This window comes from Vulpes lagopus, chromosome 16 (genome assembly GCF_018345385.1).
Source record: "Vulpes lagopus strain Blue_001 chromosome 16, ASM1834538v1, whole genome shotgun sequence".
Taxonomy (NCBI): domain Eukaryota; kingdom Metazoa; phylum Chordata; class Mammalia; order Carnivora; family Canidae; genus Vulpes; species Vulpes lagopus.
The window spans coordinates 12808662-12824574 of record NC_054839.1 but is presented as its reverse complement, the minus strand read 5'-3'; the positions used below and the strand labels follow the sequence as shown (position 1 = coordinate 12824574).

Here is a 15913-nt window from a genome sequence, read left to right as displayed (position 1 = left end):
GAGAAAGACAAATACCAAATGAATTCACTCATGTGGAATTTAAGAAACAGAACACATGAACCCAGGGAAAGGAAGGGAAAAAAAATTAAGATAAAAACAGAGAGGGAGACAAGCCATAAGAGATTTTTTTAAATATAGGGAACAAACTGAGTGTCGCTGGAGGGGAGGAGGGTGGAGGGATGGACATTAAGGAGGGCACATGATGTAATGAGCACTGGGTACTGTACAAAAGTGATGGATCACTAACTTCTACAAATTCTACTCTTGAAACCAATACTACACTATATGTTAACTAATTTGAATTTAAATAAAAAATAAATAAATAGGGCAGCCCGGTGGCTCAGTGGTTTAGCGCCACCTTCGGCCCGGGGCGTGATCCTGGAAACCCAGGATCAAGTCCCGCGTCAGGCTCCCTGCATGGAGCCTGCTTCTCCCTCTACCTGTGTCTCTGCTTCTCTCTCTCTCTCTCTCTCTCTCTCTCTCTCTCTCTGTGTGTGTGTGTGTGTGTGTGTGTGTGTGTGTCTCATGAATAAATAAATAAAATCTTTTTAAAAAATAAAATAAAATAAATAATAAAAACTAAAATCTGAACTGGTGAAATCCCCCTCCCCAAAAAAAAGAGTTGCATGCTCTACTGACTGGGCCAGCCAGGCACCCCAGCACTGATTTTCAATTGAGCCTTCAAATGGGCATCGCTATGGGTGCCCCCAGGTGAAAGGCAATAGGAACGTAAGGATTTTTAATTCTCCAGTTTAGTGGTTTTCAAATTGTGGTCCCTGAGACAGCCACACACTTGAAAGACTTGTTTCCATCCTAGACCAATAGCCTAGCACCCTACACTTCATCAAGCTCTCCAGATGATGAGAAATGCTAAAACTTAAAAACCACTGGTTTGATTACAGATACTTTTTTCAGCTCATCTGGGCAACAACTAGAAGGCAATAAACAGAGGCCAGCCAAGGCCCCAATCCCATCCTAGGGGAGGGCCTAAGGGCTCAGTAGAGGGACTGAGGAAACATCTGAATGCCCCAGTATCACCTCCCACCCTCCCCACCCCCCCATAGCCACAATCCTAATTTCTAGGAAACCACTTAAAAATAACACCAGAGCAGGAACAAAAATCTTTAAAAGTCAAAAAAAAAAAAAAAAAGGCAGGAATAAAAGTGCCTGAAATGCCATCTTGTACCAGGCCTGGACTGGTTTCATAACGGCTGTGAGTAGTAGGACCCTCAGGGCCCAGGAGCCCCACAGGGCAAGGGCAGGATCTGGAAAGGTCACTGGGACACATTCTGGTGTACTGACATCAGAGGTCAGGGCCCTAACCCCAAAGGGGCTGTTTACTAGCTGAGGGGCCTCGCTGAAGCTTCCTAAACCTCCCACCCAGCGGCAGAGGCCTTGAGGACTGCCCAAGGGCAGAAGCAGCCCACCAGAGCCTTGCCCTTGGGGAGAAGGCAATAAAAGTTTGTCCTACCCCTTCAAAGCTTCCTTCTGCCAAGAGCAATACCAAATATTTATTTTCTCAACTGAGCAATACAGCAAAGCCAAAGGCCCCTTTACTTCTTCCACTTACCTATTCTGGTAACACAGAGGAGAAGGAAAAGGTAAATCCACCTATCATGAGGAACCACTGAGGAAGTGAATACCTCTTTGCACTAACATAATCTTTTTCTTTTCTAAGTACCTCTCAGGAAAGGTTTGGTACAATGAAAATGCATCAAATACAAGGAAGCTTGTGGAATGTTCAAACAATACCTGTCCCCAAGTGGGTGTCAGTTCTCAGGAGTTCAGGTAGCAATTTAACAACTGTAACCACATTGCACATAATTTTAAAGTTGTCCTATAAAACAATGCCTAAAAGAACTGCTAACCAAAGCCCAGTCCCCCAAGTTCTGGATTACTTTTCATTTTCACTCAATGATTTAGCACTGTCCATTTCAACCCAAAAAAGTACTTTGTTTTTGTTGTTGTTGTTGTTGTTGTTTTTAATTGGAGTTCAATTTGCCAACATATATCATAACACCCAGTGCTCATCCCATCAAGCGTCCCCCTCAGTGGTACTTTGTTCTTAAACAGGAAATCATTTTAAGGTAATATATCCCAAAAAGCAGCCTTACTTCTTCAGATATGCACCTGCTCAGAAACGCTGAGTATTTACAGAGCAGCGCTGGGCCACGCACCAAGGCTGTGCATGGCACGGGACGTGCAGAGAAACCCATTCCACGGTCCTCAGCCCCCCGCGTGCAATCCCCTAACACATGGCGAATCAGTTTTGCCACATGTCCACCCCAACACCCTGGCAAGCTATTCAACATCTGCTGAGCATGTGCACCCAAGTCCTGTGCTGACCTCATAGAACCTGTGGCCATGACCAACGCTACCCCCACCCTCCGGAGAAGCACACACTCAATTCCAGACCATGGGCCGGGCCCCCAAAACATCCATCAACTGAAGAAAACATTTCTCCAAAGTGATTCTATGAGGCTCCAGGAAATGATTCTGTGCCAACACGATCCTGAGACTAGAAAATGAAACACAGAATGGAGAAAAGTAGGTTCTCAGCTCAAGTTAAGGAAGTGGAGGTCACTGTTAGAGATATGGAAAAACAGGCATGTATTTACATTGCCACTGACTCATGGAGAGAAAAGAGAAGGTACAATCTCCTGAGGGGGACTGGGCCTCAGGAGTCCACCATGCTAGGGCACTGGAAAGTCCTGACCTTGGAATTGAAATTGTACTCGTTCCACTCATTCACTGGTAACGACGGAAGAAAGGGACTTCTGGGTAGAAAGCATACTGAGCAGAAGCATCTACTCTGGACAATCCTGAAATCCCACCAAAACCATAATAAAGAGAGTTCTCTTAAAAGGTTACACCTCTGCCTACCAGGAGAAGAGAGGAGACCAGAAGCAATGAAACTCCAGAAGCGGGAAGAAATACGGGAGAAAGGAAACCTGCTTAGCTGGAGATGGAGGAAGCAGAGGACCAAGCCCACGCGCAACGCTGAACCCCCACAACCCAGGAAACTCGCAGCATCTAAAATAAGAATTGAAAGTCAATTAACAAGGTGATCAGACATCCAGATCGCCTTCCCTATCAAGGAAACTCCCGAAAGCATAGTCCGTGGAGAGGAGGCTGAGGGTTTCTGGAGGGGGCAGCAGACACAGCGGAGGACGGTGGTGGCGCACAAGACAGAGGGAACCAAGCTGCACGAGATGCAGCACCCACACACAGTCCTCCATCCAGCGCTCCGTGGGCATCAGGCTTCGGGCCACAGAAGGGAGGAGGCTTAGTGCCAGGGAACACCAGCTGTGGACAGTAAGCGGTCCACACCAGAGCAGCTCAGGGGCCACTCCAGGAGGGGAAATGTATAAGAAGCTGCAAGAAATGGCCATCAGCCATTCCTCTCTCCCCCATCTGGTAGAAGCACCTGGTATCATGGAGGGTTAAAAAGCTCCCTTCAAGGGCCCAGAGTTCCAAACAGCTTGGTTGTCCCCCACTCTAAAATACGAGCTGACATTCAAGGGTGGACTCTACCATTAGAAACAGAGACCATGACCAGCAAAGGGGGAGTCAGGGTCTGGGAGGAAGGGAATCCATTCTGAAGGAAGTGAACATAACTGCAATTAACATGCCCAGGGAGTTAAGAGCAAATATTTCAACTGAAACAATAAAAGAACATTCAGAGAACCAAAAAGAGCTCTTAGAATTTAAAAAATAAGAGCAGAAATACTCATTAGAAGAGCTGGAATAAAAAAAACTGGGCCAGTCTTCCAGAAAGCCAAGTAAAAAATGACCAAAAAAAATCGCAAATAGATTTAAAAGCATAAAACTATTTGAGGACCAGTCCTCAATAGAAGGTCCGACATCCAAATAATAATATAAGAATGAACATACAAAAGACCTCAGCCGCCTGATCAAAAGAGCTTATTGAGTACCTATTGCAAACAACAGACCTGCATCAAGACATGTCATTGTGAAAACAGAGATCACTAAAAAAATTCATATCCTACTAGGTTCAGGAAGAACAAAACAGCTCATGCACACAGAATCCAGTGCTGGTGTGGCAGTCTTCAACGGTGACAATGAAAGCTAAAACGCAGTGGAGAAATGCCTTCAAAACCCTAGAGGAAAATAAGTTCCACCTGGTAACTATATCCCATGCCAAAATATTAATCAAGAGGAAAAGAAGAGAAAATTTTCAGATATCAAGACTCAAAAAATCTATCTCCCGTGTACCTTATTCATAGGAAGGCGCTGCAAAATATATTCCACCAACATAACAGTATGAACCCAGACAATGATGGGAAATATGAAAACAGGTGGGCCAGAGCAGCACAAGGAATCCCACGGATGAGGGCAAAAGATGACAGAGGCTGTGAGCAGAGCACCAAATAAGGAAGACTATCAGTTCACGCAGGAGCAGGTCAGAAGGCTCGCAGGAAGACTTCTCCAGAAAGGTGATGTGGATAGCCTGTCTGCTTCTACCTGAACTTCCAAAAAGGTTTCAACAGCTTGGGCGAATTTGTGGTTGAATAAGCTATAAATATTGCTGTATACAGCCTGAATGTCCATGTCCTCCCAAAATTCGTATGTCGTCCCCTAAAGGATAGTATTAGGAGATGAGGCCTTTGGGGTGATTAGATCATGAAGGTGGAGCCCTCAGGATCGGGACAAGTGCCCTTAGAAAGCCTAGAGAGTACTCCCTCACCCCTCTGCCAGGTGAAGACACAGCCAGAAGCAGACCATCCACGACCCAGAAAGAGTATCCTCAGCAGGCACAGAATCTTCCAGAGCCTTGATCTTGGACTTCCCAGGCTCCAGAACTGTGAGAAATAAATGTTTATTGTTTAAGCCCCCAGTCTATGTATGGTATGTTGTTATGCAGCCCAAACTAAGACAATTACATTATTTTTTTTTAAGATTTTATTTATTTATTTGACAGAGAGAGAGAGAGAGAGAGAGAGAGAGAGAGAGAAAGCGCGCCCTAGAGCACGCACCAGAAAGCACAAGCAGAGGAGCAGCAGAGGGAGAGGGAGAAGCATACTCCCCACTGAGCAGGGAGCCCAATACAGGGCTCAATCCCAGGACCAGAGATCATGACATGAGCTGAAGGCAGATGCTTAACTGAGCCACCCAGGTGCTCCAACAATTACATTAATTTTTTTAAACATTTTATTTATTTATTCATGAGAGACACACAGAGAGAGGCAGAGACACAGGCAGAGGGAAAAAGCAGGCTCTCTGCAGGAGCCCAATGTGGGACTCGATTTCAGACCCCGGGATCACACCCTGAGCCAAAGGCAGACACTCAACCACTAAGCCACCCAGGCGCCCCAATAATTACATTATTTTTTTAAAAATTTTTTTTCAGAAAAAATTTGAAAAGTAATCCGGGTTTGCTAAAGGGTGGGCTAGGCATACTGGTTTTAGTCACCCTAAATCTAACCAAAGTTACAATGCAACTCTACTGGGGAGAGAGAAGAGAGATCCATGTGCCTGAAGGAGGCAACTAAATCCCCATCTTCAGAGTCCAAAGTCCACAAATAATGCCTCAAACTAGGGGGAAAAAAAAGTAGCCATTTTTAAATTTTCTTCAAAAACAAAGTGGAAATAACAACAATCAGCTTAGAGAGACCAAAGGAGCTGCCTTTGGGGAGGACATAAGAGGCAAAGGGCAAGTCACTGCTATCCTTCCAAACAAACCTTACAAGGCCATATGACCCTTTAAATCATGTGTTTAAATAAAAACAACTTTTAAATAAAAACTAAACAAAAATCCTAAATAATTAAAAGTAAAACAAAGAATCTGGACCTATATGGTCCTTTCAAATCTCAGGGCCTAAAAATCTTTTTAAAAATAGGAAGAAGCTTAAAATAATAGGAAGATAAACACCCACTACATATTTCGTAACCATTAATATAAAACTCAAAATGTTCCCACAATTTATTCAGATACCAATGAGCGCTGCACAGATAAGGTTCCTTGTACTGACCATGAACCCTCAAGAAAACATAACCACCCTCAAGAAAACATAATGGAAGGTCTCTAAAGTCAACAATGCTGTTCCCAGGGGTATGCACAAAATGGTGCCTTTGTAATCCACAATCTGGGCTGTTTGTATACTTTGTGGCAAGCAAAGGTACGACTTGTTTTATTTTTTATTAATCTGAACCTTGGAAACCAGGGAGCCATTTAGGATTAGGAGACTCCATACTCACTCCAGGAGCCAGGTGTTATATTGGCCATGTTTTTCTTTTTCTCAAAGCACCTGGCACTAGGAGTTTAATTTTTTTTTTAAGATTTTATTTATTTATTCATGAGAGACAGAGAGACACAGAGAGAGGCAGAGACACAGGCAGAGGGAGAAGCAGGCTCCACGCAGGGAGCCTGATGTGGGACTGGATCCCGGGACTACAGGACCACGCCCTGGGCCGAAGGCAGGCACTAAACCACTGAGCCATCCAGGGGTCCCCAGCACTAGGAGTTTTAAACACTGTACCGCAAAAACATGAATTATGGGAACTGACGGGTCCAAGGACAGCAGCTGACCCTCAACAGCCACAGAAGGGTAACAGAGAGCAACCTCTAGTTCCTGCACTCACTCCTGCTGCGAGGTTCCATTAATGATAACAGTGTTGAACTAAAGCATAAAAAAAGCCACAAAAGGGTTGTGTTGGGTGTGGTCTGTTTCCTGCAGGTACAGAATTCCCAAACAGGCAGCTCTGAATCACTGGGAAATGGCACCCACGGAGCGCCAAGTGGCATGTTTCTCAAGAGATCCTCTGGCTCCTTGACCCTGGCCTCAGCGAGTCTGTAAAAATACTCTAGAAAGAAGCAGCAAGTGCCAAAAGGCTCATTTCTTCAGTTACTCCCTCCCTCCCTACACTACATCTTGTACCAAGGTCCTAGAAATACCATTCAACTGAAAGGCAATGTCAACCTGCATCCAGTAAGCAAGCTCAGCTCTGCGCATTACAACAGCTCCAAGAGGAACACAAAAGTTATATTACATACAGGAACAAGAAGGCAAGGATGGCTGCCACTTGCCCTTAACTACTCTGACGGGACACTGCTATGTCAGCAGCTGAGAAAAATCTAACCTGACCAATTTCTACTGGAAGGTCATTTGGCTCTACCTGAAATACTGCCAGGAATATTCCCATACCTGAGATTACAACCAAAATATCCTAGACTCCTCCATGTTATATTTTTAATTTTTAAAGATCTTCTTACAATACTGCCCCCCTCCCAAATCTGTTTTTAAGCCAAACCAATTATTAACATAGTTAAATTTTGGTGACAGAGGAAAAGAGGGAATATGAAATACTGAAATGGATATTTAAAAGACATAGTTAGGCAACTAAAAGTACACCATGCCTTTATTTTCCTTATTACTCTTAGCATAGAATAGCAAAAAGGGTCAAAAGCAGGGGTGATGGGAGACTGTAAAAAAATACTATTAAATGTTAACAGAGAGTTCAAATTACCAAGGTTTGAAGTCAATCTTGCTATAAAGTCTACCTTGAGGGGGGCCTGGCTGGCTCAGTCGGTGGAGCATGCAACTCTCGATCTTGGGGTTGAGCTGGAGCCCCACGCTGGGTAGAAATTACTTAAAAATAAAAAAAGTCCACCTTGATTATCCTGCTGACACCTGAACCTCCAACCACTCAGTCTGGCGCACACCAACTCTCCCCAGCCTGAGGTTCCTCTCACTGCCTTCCAAGTGGCAGCCAGCATGCCCCCAGAATCCAACTCCTTCTACCTGCAGCAGGGAAGCAGGATTCCTGAAGCTCACAACACACAGCACCCACACCCCAGCAGCCAGAGTGCAGACCCCCTTTCCCAGACCCCCCTGCCTCTCCAGCTCTGGGATGCTGAACCCGCTTGCCAACCCCACACCTCTGTTGTGCACTCCAGCCACTGGAACCTTTGTGGGCAGACCACCCAGATGGGCTCCCGGGCGGGCTGCTGACTTCCTGAGCACAAGGCCAGAGGAGGTTCTCCACCAGCCCTCTCACAGGTCCTGGCACCACACTCTGAAGTGAAAACATGTTGTGTGAATGTGAGCTCCCGGTCCCATCCAATGTTCTGAGACCCTCACCCACATTCCACGCTCTAGCATTTCCCTCGAGGTGCCCTCAGAACCCCAATCTCACAAACACCCTGACTGTCCACACACTGTAACATACCAGCCTTTCCCCAACAGTGCAGATGGCAAGAGGCTGAACCAGCAGAGGCCTCTTCCATGGAAACGGGGGGGGGGGGGGGGGGGGGGGGACTATGCAAATGTCACACTAACTAGAAAAAAAAAAAATGCAAGAGCACTGAAGCCACAATTAAATGCAGCTGTCCTTCTGTTTGCCTTCATTTCCCAGATTTCCAGTGCACACCCAGGGTAACCAGGAGCACTTGAGGAAAGCTCCCAACAGGTCCAAACTGACTGTTCAATGTCCTTCCCGCTACCCCAACTTTAAGGAGCATTCTCAGCAAAGGTTTCTCTCCAACCAACTACAACAATGGGGGGGCGGGGGGCGCCAGGATGACGTTACCAAGTAGAAACTAAACTCTCCAGCTATTCCTGTAAACCGTCTGTACTTTCAAATAGAAAAATATCCTAAATTAACAATATCCTCAAAACGTGCTAAGTTAACTCTGCTCTCCAACACATGTGACACACCATATTCAGTATTTTTCAAACTTGGGGCAAACCAATCAGCTATGAAAATAAATTTAGTGTTGTAACTAGCTTTTTTTTTTTTTTTTTTAAATAAACTGCATCACACAATGGCAAGACATCACAAGTAGTAAGGATGAGGGCTGTCTCCCAAAACTTTGGTTTCATATCTTGATGTAAAATATACTCCTTACGTGGGTCACATACCAAAAAAGCTTGAAGCTTAGACATGACTGATAAAAATCGGTAAGAAACTTAGAAACCAAAATCTGAATCTTCACCAAATGAAGCTTACTTTTCTTCAAATCTGAATAAAACTGATTGAAACAACAAATGTTCAAGGACAGGGAGTACATACATCCACAACCAACCTAACTTCTTTATGTCTATTTGTAGTTACTACATTCAGTTTGTGATTTTTTTATTTTCTCCCCCATGCTAATAGGAAACTGGGATGTGGGAGGTAAAAAGGGAAAGAACCCCTGACAACCTCCTTTAAACATTCATCACAAATATTAACTCATTTGGATGTAGTCCTCAACCCCTCACCTAGGACGGGCCATTAAGTGTTCAATAACAGTTCCTGACTAATTTCATATTCCTAATTTCTCGTATTTCTTCAGCAAACCCAAACTGGAATGAAAAAAAAAAAACCTTTAACGTGTGCAAAGTTAATAATAAAGCAACAGTACAGCATGATGAGTAGAAGTATAGTCTGGGAGACAGGAAAGTTCTGGTTTCATATCACACTTGCCAGCTCACACTCTCTCCTTGGTCAGTTTCAATTAGTCTCTGCTGGCTTCCACATCTAGAAGACGGCATAATTAACACCTATGCCTCCAGAGGCACCAATAAAAATCTAGAGATAAAAATGATTTGCAAGACAACAAAAAATAGTGTTTATACTAAAATGTCCTTCCAGGTTTACTTCAAGTAATTCAGTAAATTCAAGTAATTCAAGTAAATTCAGGCTGTCTGAATCCACTCTTCCTGAATTTTTTAATCCAGTTCCTTGTAAACCCTGTTCAGAAGATGAGAGATGGGAAAAGGGGGAGAACAAGGGGGGAGAGGTATCAGGACAGGATACAGAAGGGTTAGCGCTTCTCCCTTGTTTTATCCTAGAGAACAGTCAAAAGCAGGTGTGCCTTTCATTTAATCCACAACGACTTTGAGGAAAGCTTCCTGGGGCAGTAGCAACTGCTAATTCAAAGTAGAAAAATAAATATGCTTGTTTTTCTTTTTGGGAGAAGGGAGAGGAAAGGAATGTTCTTCCCCAAATGGCACATTAAAAACAATTACACAGTCTGTAGATGCATTTAAATACAGGAGTGGTCAAAGCCACCTTTTGCACACACACCCAACACGGTGACAGCTGAAAATCTGGTGCTCTCAACCAAATAAAAACAGTTCCCTTGAAACAGAAACTTACCTTCTCTTCCCAAGACTTTGGCCCACTCTTTTGACAACAACAACAGCAAAAAAAAAAGTGAGGACAAAAAAATGTTGAGAACAGACCCCACCAGGTAACCATCTGATACTGACTTCAGGGCACCAGCCAGCAGGGCTTTAAAGTACCTCTTCAAATTGATTCGCTTTCCACAAAGGCCTGATACCTCCACCACAAACTCTAAGTGAGACATCTGTACTAGATTACAACCTGATTAACACAGGATAAGTCAGTCTAAAGGAAATACTGATGAAATTTAAAAAAAAATGTTAACTCGAGAGGTCCTTCTTGCTCTACTGGTCAGGACTAATTCCTCACCCAGTTCACCCTGCCTTCCTGCCTCTTGATTCAAACCAAAGTGAAGCACGAACTTTAGGAAATACTGAGAAACCACATCTAATTTTTACCTAGCAGTCCGCAGAAGCTTAGATTTTTAAATGTTTGTGGAGTTTAAAAGCTCAAGGACAGTTTTCTTCAAGTACACTCTTAAGATACGAACTTTGTTACTCTTTAAAAAAAAAAAAACTGTTTAAATTCTGGCAGCTTTGTGTTCCCACTTTTCTAGATTTCAAACCTGAATAATGAAATCCAGCTTTCTTTTTATGGTTAAAGGGGTAGGGGGGTAATGGGGATCCCTGGGTGGCTCAGTGGTTGAGCGTCTGCCTTTGGCCCAGGGCGTGATCCCAGAGTCCCGGGATCGAGTCCCATGTCGGGCTCCCTGCATGGAGCCTGCTTCTCCCTCTTTCTGTGTCTCTGCCTCTCTCTCTCTCTCTCTCTCTCTCTCATGAATAAATAAATAAAATCTTTATTAAAAAAATTTTTTTAAAATAGGGGGGAGGTATGATCTGCCTAGGAAGAGGGCAGATTCAAGTCTCAGCCCCTAAGATGCTAGGTCCAAACACTGCACTTCTCAGGCCTAAAAAGCAAAGGGAAGAAGTCAAAAAAAAAAAAAAAAAAAAGCGGCCCGCTGTCTGTAAAATAACAAATAACCCACTTGGATACCGTGGTTGGCTTTTTTTTTTTTTTTTAAAGCTCTTTATGTTCACTCGCTAAACTAAACTGGGACAGCAAAACTTTAAAGACATACTGTAATTGTATCGTGAGATCTTTGACCCTAATTATTTTGCCACCATTTGTGCGCTTACAAATACGACAGCTTAAGCAGAGCCCAGTGGTTTTGTTTTCCAAAGGGCTAAAAAAAAAAAAAAAAAAAAAAACAGTCCCCAAAGGCGAAAAAAACTCGAAGGCTAGCACGCTCCTTTGAACTTTCCCCTCCTCCAAGAGCGAGTCACCGGGCGGCCAAGATGCCACAGAGCACGGGCGGGAGGTTTACTGGGCAGGGCGCGGGGCGCGGGGCGCGGGGCTCGGGCAAGGCTCCAGGCCCGCGGCAGCTGGGCCGTCCGGGGGGTCCTCGTGCCCGGGGTCTCCGGCTCGCGCTCTCCCGGCGGCGGCGGCGGGAGGCTCGGCGGGGGCGAGGCGCCGGGAGCGGGGCCGGCGGGGGCACCTGGCCGCACCGCGCACCGCGCACCCCGCCCCGCCTCCGCGCCGGCCGCGCCCGGGGCTCCCCCCAGCCCCTCGCCTGCGCCGCCCGCCCGCACGCAGGGCCCAGGGCCGCGGCCGGGCCTCCGAGGGCACCGGCCCCGTCCCTTCTCCCGGGGACCCGGCGGGGCCTGCGGCGCCCGGGCGGCGGGCGGGGCGCGGCGGCGGCTCCCCCAGCGCAGCCGGACCTCCGCGGCGCCCCCAGGCCCCGGCCCCCCCGCCCCCCCCGGCCCCCCCGGCCCCGGCCCCGGCCCCCCCGGCCCCCCGGCCCCCCGGCCCCGGCCCCGGCCCCGCGCCCGAGGCCGGCGCGACCCCGGCAGGCGCGGCGTGGGGGGGCCGTGTTTACACCGCGAGTACCCGCTTCCGCCCCGGCCCGCGCATCCCCCCGCCCCGCGGCCCGGCTCCTGCCTACCTGCATGCCGGGCAGGCCCGACTGCACCGGGGAGTGAGCCATGGCGGTCGGGACGGCCACTTCCTGGGACGGGACGGCCGGGCCGCGGCGATCCGCGCGGGCGACGAGGCCCGCGGGCCGCGCGCAGCCCTGGGGCGGCGGGGGCGGCCGGCGAGCCCGAGTCCGGCTCGCGCGGGGCCGGCCGGAGTCTGCGGCCACCCCAGCCCCGGCAGGTCCCGGGCCGGGCGGCGGGCTCAGAGGCCGGCGAAGGGCCGCGCCGCCATGCACGGCGCCGGGAGGAGCTGCGAGGGGCGCGGGGAGGAGCTGCGAGGGGCGCCGGGAGGAGCTGCGAGGAGCGCGGGGACTCGCCGAGCTGCCGCCGCCGCCGCCGCCGCCGCCGCCGCTCGGCTGGAGCCGGGAGCCGGGAGCCGGGAGCCGGGAGCCGGGGGCCGGGAGCCGGGGGCCTGGGCCCGCGCGCTGGCCGCCTGGAGCCGAGTGGGCGCGCACAGCCCGCCGAGCCCGCGAGCGCCGAGCCCCGCGCGCCCCGCCCCGCCCCGGCCCGGCCCCCGCCCCCGCCCCCCGCGCCCGCGCCCGCCCCCGCCCCGGCGGCCCGGCCGGGGACCCCGCCCCGCGCTTCCGGGAGGGGGAGGAGGCTGGCGGCCGCCCGGAGCCCTAGGCCGCAGCTGCCTGTGCCGCCGCGGGCGCGGGGCGCGGGGGGCGGGGGGCCCGGCGGGGGTCGCAGCAACTCCCGGGGGCCGCCCGAGCGCGGGCTGGGGGCCTCCGCCCCGGGGACCGAGCGTGCGCTGGGGCTCGGCCGCCTGCCCAGCCCCCCATCCCGCCACCCCACCCCCACCCCCCAAGTCCCCGCCCGGGGTGGGCGCCGAGGGCGCGCCCCCATCTTCCTCCTGCACCGCACTGGCCTCCCCACTCCATCCGTGCGGGCACTTGGGGCCCGGGCGGCCCCCCGAGGGCAGAGCCTGGGGCAGGGAGACCTCGGGAGGGGCAGTACCCGGCGGGGCCTCCGCCCGGGGCCCGTCAGAACTACCGGGGCGGAGCTGCTGCGGCGCGCGGGTGCGGTTACCGCCAGCCCCGGGAGGAGACCGGCGGGAGGGCTCGGGCTCTGACTCCCAGGGCTCTGCCGCGTGGAAGCGGCCCCACCTGGAGTGCGAGGCGCTGAGGCTTACCTGAGCGGCGAGGGGCTGAACCCACCACCTCCGCGCTCCAGACCCTGGGGGAGCGTCCACCCAAAAGAAAAGAAAAACTGGGGTGGGGCGGGGGGTGTTGGGCCAGGAGGAAGGCGAGACAATCGGAGGAAACCATGTCTAGACTCATCCCGGCCCTCTCGCCCCTGGCCGCCCGCGAAAGCGCCAGCTCCCCTCTGGGCACCGGTACTGCCTCTACCTCCTTAGTCGCCTCTACTCCCAACTACAAAGGAAAGAAGCTCCAGAATGTGTTTGACTTTACCTGGACACTGGCAGCCGCTGACCTGCTGCCCCCCAGGTTGTTGGGAGCAGACGTTCATTCAAGAGCGCGAATGCCCGGATTGCAGCACTGCTGCCCGAGGTTGGACATTCAGAAAGTGAACCCCCCAGAGATCACAAACAATTGGAGGAAACTCTGAAAGTCCTCCAGCGAGGTAAGGAGTGTTTATACCCTGAGATGTCCCTGTATCCTGAGGATTTCTGTTCGCTCTGGTGCCCAAGATCAGATGAGGAGTGGGGTGCTAAAATTAGTCCCCTTTTCCCCTTTGGAAATGTGCAGTGTTTTTCTTCAAAGCCCCGGATGCCTTCAGATACCTTTATGGACCGACGCTGGCACAGTCTCTTCACTCAGTCGTGAAGCCCTGCCCCCCCCCCCCAAGCGCTGTGAAGAGAATGTGACAAACACAAAGTTAAGAAAAGCATGAACCCTGATACCTCAGAGCTCACCATCTCGTGTCAGTGTTGTGTCCCTAAGAAATGGGTACACAGAGAGATGAACAGCAACGCAAGCAAGAGTATGAATCTTTAAAATGTTCATAATCTTCAACCCCGAAAGTCTGCTTGCAGTAAGGTCTGCTAAGGTCACAACTAAGAAGCTCTCAAGGATGTATACAAAAAGAAGCCGTTGCGAGATAGCCATAATTGTGGGAAAACCAGGAACAGATTAAAAACTTAACAGCTTGTTAAGTAAATGATAGTATATTTATACAGTGAGTACTACGTAGTCATTAAAAATGATGATGTATTACAAGATTTAGTAACACGGAAAAGGATTTTCACTACACATTGTTAAAAGGAAGAAAACACTGTGCAAAACAAATGTTTGTAGCCTGACCTCAAGCCACTTCATATATATGAAGTTATATTTAAATATATAATTTGCATGTTTAAATAATGTATGTATATGCATAACCAGAGCAAAACCTGGAAGTATATATATCAAGATTTAGCAGTGGCCATTCCTGGAATTAAAGATGATTTTTTTCTCAGTCTGTAATCAACCAATAGAGATCATCATGCTAAAATTCTTTAGGAAAAAATTTTAAAAAATAATAAAACTCTTTAGGGTTAGCTGTCAGGGCAGTAACATGGCAGCAAGATAAGGAGGAAGAAACAAGACAAGTAGGCAGAAATATTTGGGCACTGATGTAAGGCATTACCCTTGGAAACTCATGGGGCCCACACTGCATGAACTTATTTCCAACGAATAAGCCAGGGGAGTGGGAGAGGCTGGCCTTGGACCATAAAAATCTCCTATAAAAAGTAACCAGAGGGGCACCTGGGTGGCTCAATGGTTGAGTGTCTGCCTTTGGCTCAGATCCTGATCCCAGGGATCAAGCCCCATATGAGGCTCCCCAAAGGGAGCCTGCTTCTCCCTCTGCCTATGGTCTCTACGTCTCTATGTCTTCTCCCTCTCTCTGTGTCTCTCATGAATAAATAAATAAAATCTTTAAAAAAAAAAAAAAAAGGAACCAGAATTCCACTTCATATCCAGAATCTTTTGAGGCCAAGAACATGTAGATTATAATGGGATGCAACTTTATCTGGAAATAGTGACTTGCATTCATTAGCTGGTCTCTTTCCCTGTTCATTTTTCTCTATTATTTTCCCTATTTATCTATCGCCTCACCGTGACCGAACTTCATTTCCTTCTTTGACCATATTTATACCACTGAGCACAGTTCTCCTTGCAAGAGAAGAAGGAGCCGAATAGGAGTTCCTGGTTTCACTCGGTCATATACAGACATTACCTAGTATTCCCGGGGCAGTGGCCCTCTGTCTCTTTGTTTCAGCAGAGCAGATGATTGACACAGCCTGAGCCCAGGATAAGATCCTGCCCAATTGCTTATTGCCTCCACTCATCCATTAACACATTCTTCGAATGCCAACTACATGTCAGACATCTGGGTCAGTGTTGAGCCCATAAACACTGGCACTCCTCAGGTGCCTCTTATCCCATCCTAGAGAAACAATCTCCCAGAATCCTAATGTCAGAATCTTACAGTAACATGATTAATTAAATTTAGAGTTGGAACAGCTTGAATTTCCACTAAGGAAAGAAGAGGATTATCCTTTCATCCTCTTCCTCTTGTCACTTCCTCTCCACCCTCAACATATAATTACAAGAGATCATATACTATTGTAATTTCAGAAGGAGAGATTTTGAGGGTCTCCATAGAGATTATGCATTTGCTGGTCTCCATGGAGATACTTACTAACCCATGGAATTATTTTCATCCCCTGGCCCTCTTTGTCTTTTGTGTTGACTTAAGGATAACAATTGGGCAATGAATTGTGCTCTGACACATATTCAGGACCACAAAGGACATTTCCATGCCCCTATATAGAGCCGTTCAAAATACAGAGCCCTTGGTTATTG

The 15913-nt window shown here is 48.7% G+C and overlaps 1 protein-coding gene across 1 annotated transcript in view; it reads right to left on the bottom strand.

Moving 5' to 3' along the window:
• Positions 1-12201, bottom strand: part of STK24 (serine/threonine kinase 24) — a 121336-nt gene extending 109135 nt beyond the window's left edge. Inside the window, exon 1 of the mRNA XM_041731185.1 lies at positions 12074-12201. Within this exon, the coding sequence (XP_041587119.1) occupies positions 12074-12115 (42 nt within the window). The 5' untranslated portion in view covers positions 12116-12201. The remainder of the gene's footprint in view (positions 1-12073) is intronic.
• Positions 12202-15913: the final 3712 nt, after the last annotated feature.